This window comes from Daktulosphaira vitifoliae, unplaced genomic scaffold (genome assembly GCF_025091365.1).
Source record: "Daktulosphaira vitifoliae isolate Bord-2020 unplaced genomic scaffold, ASM2509136v1 Scaffold_4, whole genome shotgun sequence".
NCBI lineage: Eukaryota > Metazoa > Arthropoda > Insecta > Hemiptera > Phylloxeridae > Daktulosphaira > Daktulosphaira vitifoliae.
Genome location: NW_026099575.1, coordinates 5,233,996 through 5,256,393, shown reverse-complemented (window position 1 = coordinate 5,256,393; position 22,398 = coordinate 5,233,996). Strand labels below are relative to the sequence as shown.

The following is a 22,398-nucleotide window of genomic DNA, read 5'->3' as shown; positions in this document are numbered from 1 at the left end:
AAATGCCGCTATAATGGGTCATTAAGATAACGCCACGGCCACTGACGACAACTCGCTGCTTGTGGTACGATGTTTGTCCACTCGACTAAAAAGCGCAGTTTTTTACATTTATTCTTCAATTTTATGTTTAACTTATAATTGATCATATCCTGTTAGATTTCATCTTAGAGTTTTGAAATTTCGGGAAGGCGAAGAATGTAACATTTTGAAATGTTTGTAATGGGCTTTTTAAGATATCACTATTCATAATAAACTGATTAAGTTAAAAAAAAAAAAAGCTTGTATCTTTACAAAAATGTTACGGCTATTCTAGCCGTAACATTAAGATTTATATTCTATAAGCCTTAAGCCTTAAGATTTATATTCTATAAATCTTAAGAAAAAAAGCCCATTACAAACATTTCAAAATATTATTTTTTAAATATCCTCAAAATTTCAAATTTTTACGATCACTTTAGACCGTGTAATAAAGATTATACTTTTGATAGTTTTTAAGCCTAAAATTACCACGATGTGGCGTCCTCTTAAGAATGTTTATTCTTTGCTGTTTAGTTTAAATTGTTTTTTAAATAAAAATATCTTTAAATAATTGATTGCCCAGCCATTCATCTGGTTGATGATATCGACCAGGTTGTCGAAAAGTAGTTCCCCTTAGAAGAACACCACCCAAAATTATAATAATGAGTTCCAAAAAACCTTAATAATCATCTCGAGGAAGATCTTTAGTAATTTTATTTATTTTAGTAATTTTTGTATATAAAATAATTTCATCTGTTTCATCTTTTAATATATTATTAACATAAGTATCAACAACTGACATAGAAAAATTTGTTTTATCAATTTTTTTCTATTCCTATTGAAATCTTCTGAACAATACTATTTCTGGTCCGTTTAGAAAAAACATGCAAAGATAATATTTCTCATTCTGGACGTTGCTCAATCAAAACACATGCCCCATTAAACTTTCCCGTATTAGAGGCCGTAGTATCAAATGTAAAAGCTTGTACATTTTCTAATAGTGACCATTTGAGTAAAGCATCAAAGACAGTTGATGATTTTATTTTATTTTAATTATTTAACGCCAAACGGCAATTTACAGGAATAATATTATGGTAACCTAAATATATAACATAATATAATAAAAAGAAAAGAAAAAAATAATAATAATAATAATGTACATGCATATATGTAAAACATAGAGTAAGAAACTATGACAACAAAATAATGATGACAATAAATTAAGATTTATAAGATAAATATAATATATAATTAATATAAGACAGTTAAATTTTTATAAAAATAAATGTGACCAAAAAACTAAGTATTATTGAGAGAACGTAGCATTCTGTGTATTGGATTATTATTATTATAGGATGTATGATGAGAGGGAACATGAAAGGGAAAGTGATTTCTAGTGGGCTAGGATGGAACACGAAAGGATATAGAAGACAAAAGGTCTGGTGCATCAATTAGACCATTAAGGAGAGCATCGATAAATGAACGGTCTGCATCAAATCGCCTGGAACTAAGAGTAGGGATATTAAGTGTGGAACGAATAATGGAGTAATCATGAGGGGGGTGGGTAATTTTGAGTAAATAAGCGGCGTAAGATAAAAAGCGATTCTGTACTCTTTCAATACGGAGTTGATCTTTAGCTAAATAAGGATGCCACACAACTACTCCGTATTCTAAAATAGAGCGAACGAGTGAAAAATAGAGGGAACGTAAACAATGTGGAGAAGTAAAGAGGTTAGTATGTCGTTTTAAAAATCCTAAAACTTTTAAGGCTTTGCCTACTATAAAGTTAATATGAACGTCAAAAGATAGCGAAGGAGTCAGGTGGAATCCCAGGTCAGTTACTTGAATACACGCTCTAACATGGTACTTGAAACTTCTAAACCTGTTCTACGGGTATAAGATGGATTCCAAGAAGCTGTTCAATATTTAAGGCCGTTGCAATAATAGGAAGATGATCTAAATTTTGTTTCCTGTAATGGCAGAAAATATTTTTGTGTTCCAATAGATCACAATAAAATTCAAATTTTGATCATGAAATTTAAAATCAATATTTTCTGCAATTTTTTGTCGTTAACTTTTACGAAACCTTTTAATTGATAATCGGTTTAAAACTATATGCTGGGATCTAATAATAGAGGATCCAAACACGCAGTAAGTAAATGAACAGCATCCCTATCACTTACTTTATACCTATCAAGCGTGGCATATAATAAAAATATTAAAAGTACTTCTGCGTCTCTTTTAATTATTGAGGCTCTGATGAAAGATGACTTTCTTCTTCACTAATCATTTCGATATCTTAAGAAGATGAATCGGATGAAAAGCTTTAATGTTTTTCTAAATTAAATTATAAATAAGTGTTAAATATACGATAATAATATATATGTTTTAATTAATTATAGTTAATTAAATTAAAACAAAGGTGGTATATATGCCTTATAATAAAGTTCCCAAATGAGGTATAGGTTTTTTTTTTACTCGTTTTTTATTTGTTTTCTCTTTGTAAATTTTGCTAAGTTCATATCTACTCCCATTATACAACCGGGACGGCCCTTAGTTCGTCAAAATCGTAAAAAAAAAATCAATATCCACCTGAATCTTCATTAAATTGAATGCATTAACATGAGCAATATCAATTTAATTTTCCATTTAGACTACAAAAGTCTTTGTATTATTTTTCTCTAAATTTCTTAATTCTTTGCATAATTTTTAAAATTTCCTTACAATATTAGCTGGATCTATATTACAAGATCTATAATATATTACAATATTAGCGTGGGTATACGAGCTTTTTTTTAATATATTAGGCATTCGTTCACCACAAGCGCCGCGCTTGCATTCAAATTCAATTTTACAACTTTTAAATCATAATATAACACGCTAAAGCAATTTTTATAGAGGGTAATTTACTTCCAGTCATTTGATAGTTCATAGTTCCAGCTACATAAACTTCATTTCGTTTCACATTTAAACAAGTAAAATAAAAAAAGGTTTACACTTCACTATTTTTAATCAAAATTAAAAACTTGATACAATAATAAGCAGTAATAAAAGTATTGAATATTAAGCCTTTACATATTTGAAAGATAACTTTTATAGTTACGTATTACTACACAAATAAAAATAATGTCAACCATTCTTATTATCTAGGGTACTGTGTAAAAAATATCTAAAAGAAATGTCTAACTATACAACTAACTACACCCTTATAAGACAAAGGTTCTTTGTCTTGTAATCTCAATTTTCTATGTATGACAATTGAATTAAAAAAAAGGGATATTTTTCATACAAATTAGTGGGTTTATAATAGTACAGTATGTTTTAGTTATAAAGTATAAAATATTGTTTAGTTCTAAATCTCGAGATTCGAGACTCGAATCTCAACCCTAGAATATATTTGGTCTTTAAATTTCACAAAACTTTAGCGCGCTTTTATTAATAATTGAATTACTCAAAAATATATTAATATAGAAACCATCACCTATCTCCATCTATACACCAACCTTTTATGGTGAACGGGTGATTGCTTTTCTGAAGAAGGCACCTCTAACTGGTAAAAAGACAGCACAAATTTTTATCAATAATATATAATATTCCTTGTATAAACTATTACTTTTAAAGTTACAATTTTTTTTTTTACTAAGAAGTTTACTGAATGATAATAAAATAACTGGAATACTTCACTTAAGAAATTAATATTCTCAAATTAACAAAAATTTATGATTATGATTTTTTTCTTTTCCAAAACTCTTTAATTTGCTCAAAATTTAGGAATTAATGAAAAAAAATCAATTATTATTAAAATTGAAAGTCAATTTATGTCAATTAAACTAACAAAAAAATAATCATATAGTTTATTAAAATATATTAATTTAACATTCATATAAACTTTTTATATCACATATCTGCACAATAAAAAAGTAAACTATATTTGTATACATAGTGTGATATAAAAGCAAACAATTACTTATCGATATTCAAAATATATGGAAAAGCAACTGCCATCCAATTTGTATGCCAATCAGTTGAACGAAATTTATTGATCTCTGTACAAAACTGCTCCTTTTTTTCACATATTTCCTTAGGAAAACCTTTAAACCAGGTTGATATTTGTAGAGATAGTTCTTCTTCATCCGAAAATACAAGACTATTTTCATTATGCTTAACCAATTCATGTAAACTATGCAAACATAAATAACACCAATTATTGTAATAAAATTTTCTAACTTGTGATTTAAGTGGCTTGTATAGTTCGGTCAGTTACATATCATACCTCAATACAAAGGTATGGAGGTTTGATTATGTTCTGAAAAAATGTACAGTTATCTAGTTTTTTCTAACACGTTCAGCAGCTTAAATTAAAATATAGAAAAATAATAGTAAATGAAATAAAATAATTTATTCATCATTATATAACTAACTCAGGCAATGATTTAAGAAAGCTACTAAGTGACAAACACTAAAATTTTACAAAAGATAAGAAAACCATAAAAATAAACGAGTGTTTATTTATTACCTACATAATTTTTATTCTATACAGAAATTTAATTAACTTTTTACCAGATTATTAGGATATGTATTTACTAAATTTTTAACAAATAAATTAATTTTTTTATATCTTCCTTGTTATTGCCTCAATTGTAGTAATAAAACAAATAATTTTAAATAAGATACTTTGTGTTCTTAAAATCAAAAAAGAAGTTTTTAACATTAAACAATGTCAAATTAAACAAAATAATTCACAATACTTATTAAAAGGACTAATATCTTGAAAAATATATATATATATAGATAATATTAATAAATATAGGTATAATATTTACCAATTAAAATTATAAGCACACACTGGAAGACAAACTCCAAACATGTCAATCACTTTCATGGGTAGATCTAGGCCACTAGAAGAATTATGAAGGCAAACTCCCAAATCTGCACTTGCTAAATAATTTAAAACCATGTTATAATCAATTAAAAGCCTGAATTTTTTTCAAATAATTTATTTTTAAAGTTAAAACTTCCTAAAATTTAAAATCAATTTTCACAAAATGGCTTTTATATTTTTGAATATTTTCCCATCATATTGACAAAAACATCTTAGAAATATTTACATACATATAGATTCCTATGGTAATCCATGTTTCAATTATGACACTAACATAAAAAACATTTGAAATTTTTTACAAGAGTATATGAACTTGCTCCATGCTCAAAAATCACCATGTAAAAATACCTTTGCTGTTAGTTGTACAATCAAAGAAATATTGAGACACAGATTCATACACATATGCGATTCAAATTAGCATATACAGAATGATTATTTTAACAGTAGCCACTCAATTTCTATTATAATAATAATTTTCTTTTTTTTTTGGCTTTTGTAAGTTACACATACCAGCTGTATCCAATAAATACCCCAAAAAATTTATTAAAAATTATATTTCAATCTTACAATTTATTTAAATGGATCACCTTCAAAATAGTGTCCTTTAGCTTTGATACAATGCTCCCAATGGTCTTGCCATTTTTTGAAACACCTTTGAATGTTCTCCATAGTTATAGCCTTTAGCTATAGTGTCGCGTTCTATATAGTTTTATTAACGTCCTCGAATCTTTGGCCTTTGAGGGTATGTTTTAGTCTTGGAAACAAAAAAATATCACAGATTTTCAGGAGATAAGTCAGGTGAATATGCTAAAAATTCACGAATAGAAAGTGCTAAATGCGCTGGTGCATTATCATGGTGCAAAAACCATGACTTTGATTTCCATGCTTCTGGCCATTTATGGCATAATTTTTCTTTTAATCTTTCTAGTACTTGTTTATAAAACACTTAATTTACTGTCTGACCTATAGATATAAACTTATAATGGACTAAACCAAAAAAATCGAAAAAAACAATGAGCATTGCTTAATGTTTGACCGGACCTGACGACATTTTTTTGGACAAGGTGAATTTGCAGTCTTCCATTGCGATGACTGAACTTTGGTTTCGGGATCATATCCAAACACCCATGTTTCATCACCCATAATAATTGATTTCATAAAATTTGGGTCATTAGAAACCCAAACAAACTTCAATGCTATATTCCATTTGCTCCTCGGTTAACAATTTTAGCACTAATTTTGTGGACACTCTTTGTCATACCCAATTCATCTGATAAAATCAAATGACAAGTACCAATTGATATGCCAACTTCATTGGCTACTTCTCTGACAGTTAACCATTTCAAAGTTGACCGTTTCATACAAAACAGTCAACTTTGAACGCATATTGTCAATGACTGATTTGAGATAATGATTATTATTATATACTAAAATAATGGTTATTATCTCTAGTTTATTTTGGTATAATAACATTACCGATAACATCAAACGTTTTTCTTTAATAATTTTAGTCTGGGTATTTATTGAACACACCTCGTATATCTTTATTTATCAGTTATAAAATCATTTTTATGTTCATCCCTCATGCCTTATAGGGATGTCAACTTTATTTTTTTAATAATAATGGAAACACATATTTAACTAGTTTATAAAATTGCAAATTATCAATTTAAGAACATAACTGGCCGATAACAACTTTTGGACCAGTATTTCAGAAGTAAAGAACAATTTAGAGTAATGACTAAAAGTGAGGAAGAATTGCTATTTTTAACACTAGACATTTCTTGGCCTCAGGTCTAGGTATAAATATTTTAATAACTTTTGAAATTTGGGTCCAAAAGTTGTAATCGATCAGTCATTTTCTTTTTTATAAGATAGTTATGTATAAATATATCCATTAAAAAAATAAAGTTGACATACATATCAGACATAAAGGTTAAACATAAAATAATATTTTATAACAGATAAATAATAATACACATGTAACTAAAAAAAGTCAAAAAAAAAAAGGATTATTTAAAGAGAAATTGAATGGCAACTATTAAAAGCATCACGGTGTATGTGTGCCTATGGGTTCATTCATTGTAAATTATTTAAGAGTAAAATTAATGTATAATAACAATTAGTATCCTTCCAAAAAATGTATAGATTAATATTTTTTTAATTATAATTAAAAATAATTAAAATTTGGCTATTAGAAATTTTACTTATAAAAATAATTGAATTACATAATATTTTAAAAATAACCTAATAAAATTGGATAATCCTCATTTTGAAGCCATGGTGTAACTATAGTAACCTTTTTCCAAATAATTTTTGATATCACCTGCTGATAATGATACTTTAGTGGTCCTTTTCCCGTTATAACACACACAAGTTTTGGGTATGTATCATCACTTTCGTCATATTCTGGAAATAAAAAAAAATTTAGTTGAAAATTCCTCTATATTCTAAAAATAAAATATGATGAAAATTTGATTTTATGAAAGTAAATTAGTACAAATTTAACAAATACAAAATAAAAATTTTAATAGTTTAAAGAAATTATTATTGAAACAACTCAATTTGTTCCCAAATTCAAAATAGCAATTTTAAACATTTATTATTACTAATATCTATTAGTATTTTCATAATGTTTAATTTACTTTGCAAAGATCTCAAAAGAATGAAAAAATCTTCATCTGGCGTCCAACTAGTACTTGATACTAACAATCCAATTTGACCAGTTACCAATTGTTCTTCTACTAAACTTGGTAAATTAATTGATTTTAGTACCCTAATTTTTTCTGCTTTAGTAACTTTAGTGCTGAATTGTTGACCAGGTTTATCAAACAAAGTCAGTGCTCTAAAAAAAATTTCATTTTTATAAATTTTAAAGATCCTAGAAAAAAGGAATTCATATCAGTTGTACTAGCTTTTCGAGAAATAACTTTTGATACAATTTTAAATTACTATATATCATATAAAAGTTCTTATTTATTTTTCTAATATGTACATTTATTCAAATCTCCAAAGTTTGAAATAAATATTTATTTTAGATCATATAAAATTCAAAAATGAATTAATAAAAAACCAATAATATTTGTTGGTTTTAGTTTCTTATATCAAGTATAAAACATAACAATAGATACCTAATATTCCAATTAACTGCTAAATCTTCACGCATTGCTTTAGTCACACAAAAGTTAGCATCTGCTAGTTTGCCAAAAAATTTTTCATAGAGTAATGACAACTTGACTAATGGAGCTGATTTTCCTACTGTTAATGCTAATACTGAATAAGCATAGTTATGCCAATCAATTATAAATTTAGCATTCACTAATAAACAATAAAACCAACAAATTGCTAAGGTAGGAATGGCTGGAGGATTTTGTACCAAAACAATATCAGATTTTCGTTTTATTAAAATTGCCCAGAAAAGTGTCAAAATTTGCCAGTAAACTTTAAGTATGAATGACATTAATCTTGGAACATCTAAACAATGTTTTTAAGTATACGTAATTATATAATTAATTTATAAAAAAAAAAAAATTAATACTAAATAACAGTGAACAATAAAAAATCCTTATATAAATTTTCAATGATTCAAGGAACTTCTTAGATTTTTAATATGTATAAATACTAAATATTTATTTCACTAATAAAACCAAGTAATGTAGAACAACTAAATTATAATTTTATTAGTGCTATACTTATATTTATAAAAAAAAAACATTCAATTATTATAATATAGAGTAATTACATTTTTCAAATGAAGGTACTTTTTTCAAACTGATTATATTACTTTTTTCTTTTATACCAGTAAGAACTGGACTCTCTAAATACCCAATAATATCAACATCAAAACCTTCATTAATAAGCGATTGAGCATGATACTGCATTCTGGGGCTTCTTCCTATATCTCCCAACACTACAATACAGACGTTTTTATTCTTTTTTTCTCTCATAATATCGTTGAAAGTTGATTAAATTTAAACAAAAAATTAACAAACTACTGTGAAAATTTGAACATAAATTTTACTTTTTAATTTAATAATATTCATACCCAATTAGATATAAGTTGAAAAATAATAAATTTTAAATACTAGACCAACATAAAACAATTATTTCACATACATCTACTGAGGAAGTACATGGATAATTATGTTATAAATCCCTTTTAGAAATAACGTCTAAGACAAACACTAGTTTGCCAATAAAATGATAAGTAAAAAACATGCAGATATGTAAAAACAAGTTATTTGGTATTATGTGATAAGACACAACACGATCTCAAGATATACAAAATATTGACTTTTATATTTATCTATTGTTCTTATTATTTTATTATATATTAGAATTATTACTCTTATTTTTAGTGTTTAAAGTTATTTGTTTTAATTTAGCTAATTTTTTATTCATGTATAAAATGGTAATAAATGATTAAAAAATAAAAATATTTGTACATAAATACTTCTCTTTACAGGCTTCATTTGAAGAATATAACAAAGAAGAAGAAATTTGCCAAGATTTATCTAATATAGCAATTAATGAGAGTAGCTTTTGTGAAAATTCATCTTTAGAAGATAGTGATTGTCAGTAATAAAATAATTTTTGTATCTAGTATCAAGAATGAATTAAATAATTATACGTAATAATAAGTTTTTAAAGTAATATTTCCTATACACTTTTAGGCAGCAGTGAAGAATCTATTGAATTAAAAGTACCATTTAAAGTTGGAATGTGGGATTTAAAACATTGTGATCCCAAAAAATGTACTGGTAGAAAATTGATGAGAATGGAAATGATCGACAAACTAGGATTCTCAGCTATGTTCAATGGCATTGTTTTATCGCCCATCGCTACTGAAGTAAAAAAAATCTTGTTAACTGTAAAATTGTTTAATTTTTATTTATTTTCAGACAGTATCTGCAAAAGACAGTATCATTATGTCCAAATATGGAGTAGCTGTTGTTGACTGTTCATGGGCACGTCTTCAAGAGACTCCATTCCATAAATTACAAAACAAAAAAGCAAAAAAAAACCTTAGACTATTACCTTATTTAATTGCGGCTAATCCTGTAAATTATGGTCATCCAAGTAAACTTTCCTGTGTAGAAGCTTTAGCTGCAGCTATGTATATAACAGGTTTCAAAGAAATTGGTGACCTATATTTATCCAAATTTAATTGGGGTCCTACATTTATTAAACTTAATCAAAATTTACTAAATGTTTATGCTAAATGTAAAGATGGGAAAGAAATCATTTTATTCCAAAATAAATATTTAGAAACACTTGGTAAGTTATTTGTCAATAAAAATTTTATAAGAATTGAAATAAGAATAAACTTGCTTAATATTAATATAAGCAAGTTTATTTTAAATTTTCTCTGGGATAAAACATTTTACTATGCTTTGTTTTTTTAATCTAATAACCTTATAGTAAAAATTGATTCTTAGGCAAACTAAATTTTTTAATCAATTGATATTAATTTGTAAATTTTGAATTGCATATATACGCTAACTTAACACTTGTTTGCTACAATGATATATATTCATAATTTAAACTTTTCGGATATAGATAACGATCGACATAACAAAAGAAGCTCAAGTTCATCGAGTGAATCCAGTGACAATGAATAGATTTATATAAATTAAGACTTTATAATGTTATTTTAATTTGATGCATATTTTTATAATTGGAGACTGATACATAAAATTATTTTAATATCTGCATTTTATCATTTATAAATAAATTATAAATGTCAAATATATTATAATTTTTGATTATAAGTTGCATGTTAAAATTAACTATAATATTGATGAAATATTTCTATTTGAAATTTTAAAAGTAAATTAATCCTAATTAATTGTTAATTTTTATAAATTAATAACACTAAAAAATAATATTAAGCTTAAAAAACTAATTTTAGGTTACCATTCAATAATTTCTTAATAAATTGGCATATCTTCTTATTTTGTGTTGTTTAAATAGAGCACATAGGCATGAAAATTTTCAATAAATTGATACAGAAATAAAAATAAATTAAAAATATATACACACATTTTATGATAAAAAGTGTTCATACACAGTTTACTTTTGTATAATAAGCACTAATCTAAATTTTACAAAATTTAAAATGCTAATGATATTGAACTACATAATTATTAGTTCATTCTTATCATTAAAAACTCAGTTATAAATGACAGGTAACCAAAAATAATTACATATTATAAATGATAATTGTGCTAATAATCTTTATGCAAAAATGAACAGGTAAAATTTTACAAATTATAAGAATCAATATAAAATGAAAAAGTTGTTTACTAATTATATTGATATTAAAAAAATATATATTAAAACACAATAAAAGGGAACCAGTCACAATATAAATATGATACAACGTAATGTAGATTTACTTTACGCTTCGTCTTGGTCTTCTTCATCACCTTCTTCTTCCTCCTCTTCATCTTCTTCCTCTCCAGCAGCAAGTTCTGCTTCTTCATCTTCCAATTCTTTTTTTGCTGCTGCTTCTACTTCAGGATCCCTACAATATAATCATAAGATAAGTCACTTTTATTGATTCATTTAAAGAGAACTCACTTTTCTATTTTATCTTTGTAAAATTCTATAATATGTTCTTTACGAGTTTGTTGAATAAATGAAACTGGTGCTGAGTAATATTGCTCTTTAACATTGGATCCCCAACCAGAATACTACAACAATCAATAAATGACATATTAAATATTCATATTGTAGTCAATGGTTAAACTGAAAAAAGATACTTACAACTGAGGTATTCTTGTACAATGTTTTGCCATCTTGTTCAAATGGAATATATTTTTGTAACAAAGCTTTGCCATCAATTTTCCATACAGGAGGGTTACCATCTCCAATCATATCAGTTTTTAGAACTACAAATGCTCCAGACTAAATAATGATAATATAAATAAAATATTTAGGTATGTAGCATATTAAATTGCCAACTAAACAAATTGGTTAATATTACAGTAAACATTATTTTACTTGTCATATGAAAAATTTCAAAAGGACAAGAAATTTAGTATTACAGGTAGATAGCTTAAAATTTAAAGATACTCAGTATCTTACTGTAAACTCTTTTGCAGGTTTAGCATTAGGTCCTTGATTCAGTTCTTCTTCTTCTTCTTCATCATCTTCATCTAATTCTTCTTCATCTTCAATTTCTTCTTCTTCTTCAGGTTCTTCTTCCTTCTTTGTTTTTTTTGCAGCCCTACCTCGTTTTGCAGGAGTAGTAGTTTTAGGTTTTGCTCCCCTTTTTTTTTTAGGAAGGACTTCTTCTTCGTCTTCATCATCTTCATCAGTACTCTTGGTTTTAGCTTTCTTTCTGGCTGCTACAGCTCTGGTTGGTCGGCCACGTTTTCCAGGTGATTTAGCCTAAAATAATAAATATTAATATTTAATTTTTAAGAAATGATTAGTTATTTTACCGCAGCACTAGGTGCCCATTCATCATCAGAATGATCATCAACTTCTTCAGGCTCATCTACTTCAAACTCATTTTCAGAATCTCCAGCAACAACATCTTTACTCTTCATTATGACTAAAGATTTCAATAAAACAAATAAATGTTTGATTAATTCAATAGTAGATGGTTACTTTAAATGAATTCATAGTCGGAACTAGTGTCAGATACATTAAAATTATTATCATGAAATAGCTAATAATTTTTACATATACACATTAAGAGGACATTAAATCACGTTATAAGGATAAACTATTTCAATCAAATTATAAACCACGTAGGATATTACAATTTTTATTAATTTCATATCTAAAATAACCAGTAATCATCAAGTTTAACCAAAATGATAAAACAGTATGTCTTCGGAATAGTTTTAAAAAAGACTAATTAACTTACAAGAACTAATAAGTAAATATAATTAAAGCCGTTTATGGTTCGCGGCATGGATGCCGGCAGTTCATGTTTTCAAATATTGTAACAAAATTGCGAGTACTTACCGTTTTAAGATGAGTATGTCTAAAGTACAAATATAAAATTGCCTCAAAAGGCTTAGCAAGTACAATATATATTTCAACAATGGTAAATCGTAGATGAAACGATGTTTACAAAGAATTAAGAAAACGACGCAAACATGAAAACATGAAACGAATAACCTGACGATTGTCGTCTCCGTAACACACACAAACACAACAATTGCACGAAACCGCTACATGACGGCGTTACAACACAAGCAACCACGAGCACTGAACGATATCCCACGTTGGTCATCCTGTTTACAGCAACTTTGTTCACGGTGTACACACTTACCAATCAAGTACCGGCTGCTTACCAGAACATTTGAGAAATATAGACCAATTTTAGTCTTCATAATACGATCTTTAATTATTGATAACATTATTTTTATTTGAAGCTAAATTAATTGTTAAATTTTGTTTATCACAATTTGCACAGATGAAACAAGTTAATTCAATTGCATTAGTGTAAATTTCAAAACTTTGACTAGTGAATTTAAAGAAACTTATTCTCATCTACCGAAAAAATCGTTTATTCTTTAAAATTTTTATTTATAATCCAAATTTTATTATTTAACTATTGGTAAGTTACTTTAAAAACAAATTATTTATTTATGAGTAGAATTTGGGACTTAGCACATTTATAACATTTGTTGGACCACTTCTGAGACACCCAACTCCATGAAAATTTGTGATAGGTATATACAGTAAAACAAGATTTTTTTTGTGTTGAGGAAGAGAATGATCCCCTTTAACTCCTAAAACTAAAATCCTATCTGATATACATTCTCTAGGATTGAAAAACAAAAACTAATATCTATTTATCATTAATATACTTGGGATTACTCAAATATTTTATAAAGTCCTGAATTTACTTATAATATGATTTATATACAATGATTCTAAATTTGACTTATAATAATCAGTGAATTGTTAATTAAGAAATATAATACAAAATTAAGAAAAAACATTATCCATTTAATATTCATCTGGGAGTACTATTTTATTTAATAATTAAGATGTTCTGTAATTATATTGACATAGTTATGCAATGGATGAGGATTCAATTAGTGTTCATGGATCTACTGCTGACTCATTAGAAGCACTAGATGATTTACAAGTGCTTGATGAAATCACTGAAGACATTGATGATATAGAGGAAAATGAAGAATATGATACAAGAAGTGAAGCAAGTTCTAGTTCTATTGATACTTCTGCCAATCAATCAAAAGTTGATAGGCATATTACTATAGATAATGATAAATCTACATCGGATAATAAACCATCAAAATCCTATTTGTCTCAATTAAGATTCCTATTTAAAGAAGCTCGATATTTTATTATAAAAAGTAATAATTCTGATAATATTGATTTAGCTAAGGTAAAAAACTGCTGGTCGACTAGACCATGGAATGAAACAAAACTTAATCAAGCTTTCAGAACTTGTAAAAATGTCATATTAATATTTTCTGTCAAAGAAAGTGGTAAATTTACAGGTAATTTATTTAATTCTATATTTTTGAACAATGTGCACTATGTTTTAATATTACTATTGTTATCTTAGGATTTGCAAGAATATCAGAACCAGCCAGATATGACTTATCACCTGTTGGTTGGGTTTTACTAGGAGGCCGTAACTTTTCTGGAGTTTTCAAGATTGATTGGATATCTAAAAAAGATTTAGAATTCAATGATACTTCTCATTTGTACAATGGATATAATGAAAGAAAAACTGTAAAAATTGCTCGAGATGGTCAAGAAGTTGATCCAAAAACTGGCTCAAGGCTTTGTTCTATGTTTCCTGAAGATGAATCAATTGACTTGCAATACATTTTGAAAAAATCTAAAAACCATCAACCATCAATTAGTACAGCAGAATTACGACAACGTCGTCGAGTTCTAGGTTTACCAGATGATGGTCCAACTAGTAAAGCATATATCAATGCCTATCGTTTAGGTTTACCTTTTAAACAGTCTAGAATAATGTCTCATCCATATTATGTACGTCCCCCAATGTATTCATCTTATCAGTATAGTTTAGGAAGATCTCCTATTGTTTCACGTTATTATGATAATGTATCAATATCACCTATGCGGGTACCTATTCCTATAACAGATACTTACACCAGACCAATTGAAGGTTTTTACAAGAGAGAAAGACTATTAAATCTAAGGACTCATACAAAAGATTATAGGCGTGAGAAAGAACGATTTAGACATCGTTATCATTAAATATAATATTAATAATTTTCCATTATGTTATATAATTATATCAAATTTACTAGTCTCTATAAGTTATTTTAAAATTAATAAGGTTACTAAATTTATAGTAAAAAATGACTGTATTTTGTTCAATATTAATTAATGTGTAAATATTTTTTGTGATTTTAATCAATTATGTGGCCTATAAATTTTGACATATATTAATTTTTTATTATGGTTTGTTTGGTGTATAATTATCTTAAAGCACTTAAATGAAGATTTAAATTTTTTTGTACATACATAAATTAACTTTAAGACAACCAATGTAATTTAAATGTTCTGAAAAAAAATTGTTTTGTTGTTTTAAATTATCCATAATATAATTATAAAAAAAAACAGTTAATGTTTAAATCTAAAAATTGTTTTTAGTAGCATTTAAATTTTGTTTATATATATATATATATATATTAGTATTATTAAATATTATGGTACTATACATCATTTATTGAGAAGATATTTAAAAAAAAAATTTTTAATATTATTAATACAAGCAAAATTTCTCTGTAGTATTACTCCATTAAAGCTAAAGATATCTATCAAGATTTATATATTCAGAAGAATTTAGTTTGCAATATAATAAAAATTAAAAATAAAAGTCATCTCTTGCTAAATGCTGTTTATTTCATTATATAATCTTTTCATTCGTTTTATTTTATAAAAGTTATAATATCTATCATAATGATTAAATGGAACATATAGTTATTGGGATATCCTTAGCTAATGTGTTGTATTTTGTACTTCTTTGAAAAAAATTTAAAATGAATATTTTTTTAACTTTTTGTTGGTATTTACTATTTGTATTATTTTCTTTAAATTTCGATTATACGAGTTTATATAAACTTTTCTTTTAATTATCAAACGTAAAATTGAGTTAGTTATTCTGTACCAAAATATTACACTAATGCTATTAAATGTATAGTTGAATTTTTTTCTCAAAAGTAAGTTAGCTTTATAAAATAAAATATAGTAAGTATAGTAGTACAATTGGCCTTAGACAAAATCAATATAATGTTGAAATCATATAGTCAACACTGAGTACTTTAAAAGTTGTCTTGAAAAGTAAAATTATTAGATTACTTGATACTAAATATAGTATTTATCAATTTCACAATAAATAAATTAACTGATGAATAATTAAAAATTTAACAATAAATTAATGTATCTAGATCACATTATTCCAAGGAGAAATCATCACGACGATTAGGAAAAAATCTTACTCTAAACCGCTTTTATTATTGACATGACCTAACTAATTTTTTTTAGTTTGCGACGTTCTAAAATTGATATCTTAACCTTTATCCTCTAACTATCATTTCGCTATATATGTTCGATCCGGTTGTTTGATAAACAATAACTAAATCAGATATTAAATTAACACTCCTCACATGTTGCGATTTACAATTAAAACTACATTATATATAAAATACTTCATTCCCTAAAACGTCACCGTGGTTTGTGGAGGGTAACGTTTTAAAATCATCATAAAGTGATAAGAAATTAAGATTCTATGACTGAGTTTGTGGGATCCAGAAATTGCATAAAAAGCGGAAAGGTTAAAAATTAATTAAATTATTATTATGTGGTAAAGACATTTTCACTCACTATCTGTGTTATTAATAGGATTCCTCAAACACAATATTAATTTGAGTACCCCAATATATTCATAGCTGCAAAGAACTATTCTAAAAATTGGTGCCATCAGCTTTAAAAAATGAAGGAATTATTATAAAAATTCTACTAATTAGTACTCGTTGTTATAAATATTACATATTTGAGATAAATCCAACAAAAAATGGATAAAGCGACTGATGTTACCGTTGAATGTGTGCAGACTAATCGAACTTTCCCTATCAACTGTTGCACACAAGGTCACACTATTTAAATTTTTAAATTCAGTTTTTACAACTATATTTAAATTAACTAAACTATTTGATATTTAATAAGATGGCAATATATTTCTTCGAAAACGGATCTTTACAAAATAAAATATTGATAAAACTTGTTTGATCTAGAGGGTATTGAGCAAGCACGACGTCGGAATGTTTTTCTTATCTCGATTTCTGATTTATAAATATGTTTTTTTATTTTCAAATATGGATGAAAAACAACAGTTTTTATTGTCGGAATAAATCAAGTCCGTCCTCTAGAAATTACTTTAATGAATAAGGAAGTAAAATAAAAAATTATAATCACACAATCAATATTAGTTATTAATTTCCAATCAACCCTGATTGCATAACACTTTTTAATGCTTATAAAAATCATCACAAATATTGACTTTAATATTAAAAAGGTAAATTTTCTACATAAACATTTGAAAAAACCTGTATTTGATTACAATGAATCAATTATAACAAAAATTGCTGGAATAAAAAAAAAATTAGAGATTATAATAAACCTGATCTTAAGAATTGCTTTTTTTTAAATAAAAATATTATCAAGTATTCATTAAAGTTATTCCTATCTGTTTTATATACTTTTGATCATTAGTTTGCTGTGTTAATTTTTTTTTTTTTTTATAAACAAATCCAATTTTTATATTTGAAATCGTTAGTTATTTGAATGTTTATTAAATCATTATATACACATTTGAAAAATGTATTTTAATTTTGTCACAATTCCTATTTTTTACCATCTTTATAGGAAATGTTTTTTGATTATACTAACCCTTAATAAAATTCAGTTGTTAATAATTCTAGATAATAAAGACGTTTAAATAAAGAGAACTGTTATCAGTTATCAGACACTATTAAATAATTTAAAACAATTGAAAAAAATTATTTAATTTTATTACCAAATGATTGTATCATATGTATTTAAATAAAATTTTACTAATTTAAATATCAGCGAATTTCAATCAATGATATAATCTTAAGTTTTTTAATTTATTCAATAATAATAATTGATGTTATTTCTAAGTACTGTGCTTCAAAAATTTGTAGTGAGTATATTACATATAACTGTTTTCTTAAGTAGTTAATTACTTAGTGAAAGTTATTAGATTTTACAATATAACTATTTTTTCAGTTTCAAAAATTTTAATTTAATATATATTTTTTTACTTAAATTGATTGTCAAATATTATAGAGCTGGATTAGGAAAGTGATAGTATTTACTTGATTACCTTATCAAGTTATGGAACAATGATAAAAATTAATTTAAAAAATGATATTCAAATTTAATAACCAATATTTTATTTTAAACCCAAATATTTGTTAATGGTGTTATTTTAGTTATCGTCATCTAATAAATGTTATCCTGGACCATGCAAAAAAGTCTTGAATGTAATTGTATAATCTAATTTTTTTTTTTTTTTTTAGTGATTTTCACTTTAAAAAATTGATCAATATTTCAAAATGAATATTTCTAACCGAGTAATAGTTACACCATTAGGAGCTGGTCAAGATGTTGGTCGTAGTTGTATATTAATAACTCTTGCTCATCGTAATATCATGCTTGATTGTGGAATGCATATGGGCTACCAAGATGAACGAAAATTTCCTGATTTTTCATATATAACCACAGATGGAAATATTACTGACATTATAGACTGTGTTATTATATCACATTTTCATTTAGATCACTGTGGGGCATTGTCCTACCTCACTGAACATCTTGGTTATCATGGACCTATATATATGACTCATCCCACTAAAGCAATTGCACCAATCTTATTAGAAGATATGCGTAAACATTTAGTTGAATATGAAGAAGAAGCTAAGTATTTTACCTCGAGTGCCATAAGGGATTGTATGAAAAAAGTTACTGCTGTAAATCTACATGAAGTTGTTACAGTAAAAGATGATATTGAGCTGAAAGCATATTATGCAGGACATGTTTTAGGAGCTGCTATGTTTTACATTAAAGTTGGAAATGATTCCGTTGTATACACAGGAGATTTTTCTATGACTCCAGATCGTCATTTAGGAGCTGCTTGGATCGATAAATGTAGACCAACATTACTAATAACTGAATCAACATATGCAACAACTATTAGGGATTCTAAAAGGTGCAGGGAACGAGACTTTTTAAAAAATGTTCATGAATGCATAGATCGTGGTGGAAAAGTCTTAATACCAATTTTTGCTTTGGGAAGAGCTCAAGAACTGTGTATTCTTATTGATACATATTGGGATCGTATGGGTTTGAAAGTTCCTGTATATTTTGCAGCTGGGCTTACTGAAAAAGCAAATAGCTACTATAAAATGTTTATTACTTGGACAAACCAAAAAGTTCGACAAACATTTGTTCAGCGTAACATGTTTGATTTCAAACATATTAAACCATTTGATAAAGGGTATATGCATAATCCAGGTCCAATGGTTGTCTTTGCTACTCCTGGCATGTTACATGCAGGATTATCTTTAAATATATTTAAAAAATGGGCACCTGATGAAAAGAATATGCTAATTGTACCAGGATATTGTGTGTCAGGTACTGTAGGTAACAAAGTACTAAGTGGAGCAAAAAAAATTGAAGTGGAACCAAATAAATTTATAGATGTAAAAATGTCAGTTGAATACTTATCATTTTCAGCTCATGCAGATGGAAAAGGTATTATACAACTTATTAAAAATTGTGAACCACAAAATGTTTTATTGGTTCATGGAGAAGAAGAAAAGATGAAATTTTTAAGAGCAAAAATAATGCAAGAGTTTAATATAAACTGTTACATGCCAGCTAATGGAGAAACTGTAGAAATTGAAACTGCAAATGTCCACACATTTAGTATGAGTACAAAATTAATCAAAGAAATACTTGATGATCACACTAATAATTTAGGAAATGGAAAACGTTTAGTTCATGGAGCCTTTCTTTTGAAAAATGGAATGACACATTTAAATGCAATGAGTGTAAAAGAAACATTTAAAGAATTAGATATTCAACGTCATACTCTAAGGTTTTTCTTTTTAACATTTTACTACATTAAATACTTAAAACTTGTGTTTATTTTAAATTAAAGGCATAAATTATAACAATACTTAAATTTATTTTTAGATTCACATGTGCAGTAGAAATAAAAGAATCATCATCAATTCAAAAAACTAAACTAAAACTATTCAGTATGTTAGAAAACAAATTTTCTTTATTTAAAAATAAATTAACAATGTCGGATGGATCTATATCATTGGCATCAATATTGGTAACTGTAGAAGATGGCAATGATAACAATAATAAAAAAGTTGTTGTTTCATGGACTAATGAAGATGAACCATTAGGAAATCGTGTCCTTGAAATGTTGCAAGAAATAAGTGAATCTAACTTATCTAAAAAAGAAGAACCTTCCTAAAACTCGGAGCTTGTATAAGTCTTAAATGAAATAAATCATACCATGTTTACTTAATTATTTTAATTTTGTATGTATATAATTGTATCATATGTTATTAAAAATACATTTTTTTTTAAAGATGTTGATTTAATTAAATTTTTCTATAAAATATTTAAAAACAATTTATTTCTTATAATTTTATTTTTAATTTTAAATTAATTTTTGCATTTTTACTGCAGAATTTTACTATATATAAATTAAAAATCTTCTTTACTCATAATACTTATATCTTCATGTGTTATTTCATTCTCTTTAAATATATCTGTGATGTTGTGTTCCATCATTTTATCTATTATTGGCGGGATTCTTTGTTCAATTTTTTCCTGAATATTGATCTTATCTAAAACATCTTGAATTCTTTTTTTAATGGGGAGTTCCATAGCATTTACAATTTGATTTCTTACAATATTTGGTATAATATTTATAAGAGCTTCTGCTAAGTAATCTAATGTTCCAGCTCCATCCATACGAAGTTGTATATTTCCTACTGACAAACCCATTTCATTTAATATTGGAGCTAATCTGGTATCCATTGGTTGGGTTACATTAGCTTCAACACGTATATAATCAATTGAAAAGCTTGTAGTTCCAGTAGTTTTTAAAATTCCTGCAGCTCCAATTTTCCATTGACAGTGTCCTTCTAACTCTTGGGTACCAATATGAACTACAGATATGATAGTTCTATTTTGTATACTAATGTTCATATCCCCTAGACGATATATATTAGATAAACCTAATATCCATATATTATTTACATCCAAGCTGAATATATTAAAATTGAATGCATTTACTATATCATCTAGACGCCATGGATCAAAACCCATTGACTTAATTTGTTGACGACTTTCAGCTATTAAAAGATCGATTGGTGGTATTGTATTAGGAAAACGTTTGAAATGTTTCATTTTTTCATTTAATTCATCTTTAATCATTATGTTAACAATTTTCATAATTATTGGTTTAATTGTTTGCACAACAAAACTAGCAAATCCATTTACAAATGTTTCATAGAAGGGGAAATTTATATTATTTGTATTCATGTGTAGACTTTTATAGTTCATATTCATATCTATATTGTTAGTTTCTAAATGACCTGAATCACTTACTTTTAAACTTACTAAACCATCTATGTGTAAATCGACTAGTGTAACATTATAGTATCCTATATACGTTTGGAACAATTGCCAAGTTGAATAATTACCCACTACTTCTAATGTATCAATTGATATTCCAAATTCTAACTAAAAGTTAAGATGTCTTTATTATTAAATGTATATTTTGTACCCTCAAGTTAAAGAGTTAAAAAATAAATTTTAAATGTTTACCTGTATATCAACAATGTTAACATAAAGTTGCTTTAATCTGAATTTTGAATGACCACGCATGGTTGAATTATACATAGACCATGCTACACCATTTGAGTCAGGAATAGGTTCAGGATCTGAATATGGTGGATTAATTGCTTTTGGTAAACCTACAGGATCTGGATTTTGATAATGTTCAAGAACATTTCGAGTCAGCAATGTAATATTTTTTACTCGTTCATCAGTTTCAGATTGCAAAGGACCAATATCATCAAATGGATGATGCACTAAGTAATACAAACAAAATTAGAAATACTAAAAATAATTACAATAATTTATGCAAAGATAATTAAACGTAAAACTTACATTGAGAATTACAGTTTAAAAACAGAATAGAGGTAATGACAAAGTGTAATACATTCATATTAACATTATTTGAACAATTTTATTTATAACAAGATTTTTGATAAATTTTGTTACTTTTATTATATAAATTTTATCAAGCCTTAATAAGTTTTTTTTTTTATTGACCTTTGAACACTTACTCATATATTTCATTGTAATTAACAGTTATTAGATAAGTTACTGAATAAGAAACTTGTAAATGA

General features: G+C 26.2%; 6 protein-coding genes across 9 annotated transcripts; 3 read left to right on the top strand and 3 right to left on the bottom strand.

Moving 5' to 3' along the window:
- Positions 1–3,843: 3,843 nt before the first annotated feature.
- Positions 3,844–9,116, bottom strand: LOC126903492 (chitobiosyldiphosphodolichol beta-mannosyltransferase). 3 transcript variants are annotated; one of them, XM_050681666.1, is made up of 7 exons: positions 8,995–9,116; positions 8,643–8,894; positions 8,032–8,374; positions 7,546–7,745; positions 7,148–7,309; positions 4,842–4,956; positions 3,844–4,198 (listed from the first exon to the last, which is right to left on the bottom strand). In XM_050681666.1, the coding sequence occupies exons 2-7, from the start codon at positions 8,845–8,847 to the stop codon at positions 3,982–3,984; spliced, it is 1,242 nt and encodes a 413-aa protein (XP_050537623.1). In that variant the 5' UTR covers positions 8,848–8,894; positions 8,995–9,116; the 3' UTR covers positions 3,844–3,981. The 3 variants fall into 3 exon arrangements, with proteins under 3 accessions (XP_050537623.1, XP_050537625.1, XP_050537624.1); XM_050681668.1 differs by having other exon boundaries at positions 8,643–8,810; positions 8,946–9,099; XM_050681667.1 differs by having other exon boundaries at positions 8,643–8,810; positions 9,017–9,050.
- Positions 9,117–9,154: 38 nt separating this feature from the next.
- Positions 9,155–10,671, top strand: LOC126903496 (18S rRNA aminocarboxypropyltransferase). Its single transcript, XM_050681671.1, has 5 exons — positions 9,155–9,311; positions 9,366–9,474; positions 9,574–9,749; positions 9,802–10,177; positions 10,460–10,671. The coding sequence occupies exons 1-5, from the start codon at positions 9,300–9,302 to the stop codon at positions 10,519–10,521; spliced, it is 735 nt and encodes a 244-aa protein (XP_050537628.1). The 5' UTR covers positions 9,155–9,299; the 3' UTR covers positions 10,522–10,671.
- Positions 10,672–11,109: 438 nt separating this feature from the next.
- On the bottom strand, positions 11,110–13,046 carry LOC126903495 (uncharacterized). The gene is made up of 6 exons (XM_050681670.1): positions 12,881–13,046; positions 12,349–12,461; positions 11,990–12,295; positions 11,669–11,809; positions 11,483–11,595; positions 11,110–11,426 (listed from the first exon to the last, which is right to left on the bottom strand). The coding sequence occupies exons 2-6, from the start codon at positions 12,454–12,456 to the stop codon at positions 11,300–11,302; spliced, it is 795 nt and encodes a 264-aa protein (XP_050537627.1). The 5' UTR covers positions 12,457–12,461; positions 12,881–13,046; the 3' UTR covers positions 11,110–11,299.
- Positions 13,047–13,201: 155 nt separating this feature from the next.
- On the top strand, positions 13,202–15,439 carry LOC126903493 (YTH domain-containing protein 1). Its single transcript, XM_050681669.1, has 3 exons — positions 13,202–13,478; positions 13,940–14,391; positions 14,460–15,439. The coding sequence occupies exons 2-3, from the start codon at positions 13,947–13,949 to the stop codon at positions 15,125–15,127; spliced, it is 1,113 nt and encodes a 370-aa protein (XP_050537626.1). The 5' UTR covers positions 13,202–13,478; positions 13,940–13,946; the 3' UTR covers positions 15,128–15,439.
- A 2,480-nt stretch (positions 15,440–17,919) lies between these two features.
- On the top strand, positions 17,920–20,706 carry LOC126904120 (integrator complex subunit 11). Of its 2 annotated transcripts, XM_050682849.1 has the most exons (3): positions 17,920–18,098; positions 18,478–20,057; positions 20,156–20,706. In XM_050682849.1, exons 2-3 carry the CDS (start codon positions 18,514–18,516, stop codon positions 20,445–20,447), a joined length of 1,836 nt encoding a protein of 611 aa, XP_050538806.1. In that variant the 5' UTR covers positions 17,920–18,098; positions 18,478–18,513; the 3' UTR covers positions 20,448–20,706. The 2 variants fall into 2 exon arrangements, with proteins under 2 accessions (XP_050538806.1, XP_050538807.1); XM_050682850.1 differs by lacking the exon at positions 17,920–18,098 and having other exon boundaries at positions 18,322–20,057.
- On the bottom strand, positions 20,251–22,308 carry LOC126904121 (uncharacterized). The gene is made up of 3 exons (XM_050682851.1): positions 22,157–22,308; positions 21,812–22,077; positions 20,251–21,727 (listed from the first exon to the last, which is right to left on the bottom strand). The coding sequence occupies exons 1-3, from the start codon at positions 22,212–22,214 to the stop codon at positions 20,684–20,686; spliced, it is 1,368 nt and encodes a 455-aa protein (XP_050538808.1). The 5' UTR covers positions 22,215–22,308; the 3' UTR covers positions 20,251–20,683.
- Between the last annotated feature and the right edge of the window lie 90 nt (positions 22,309–22,398).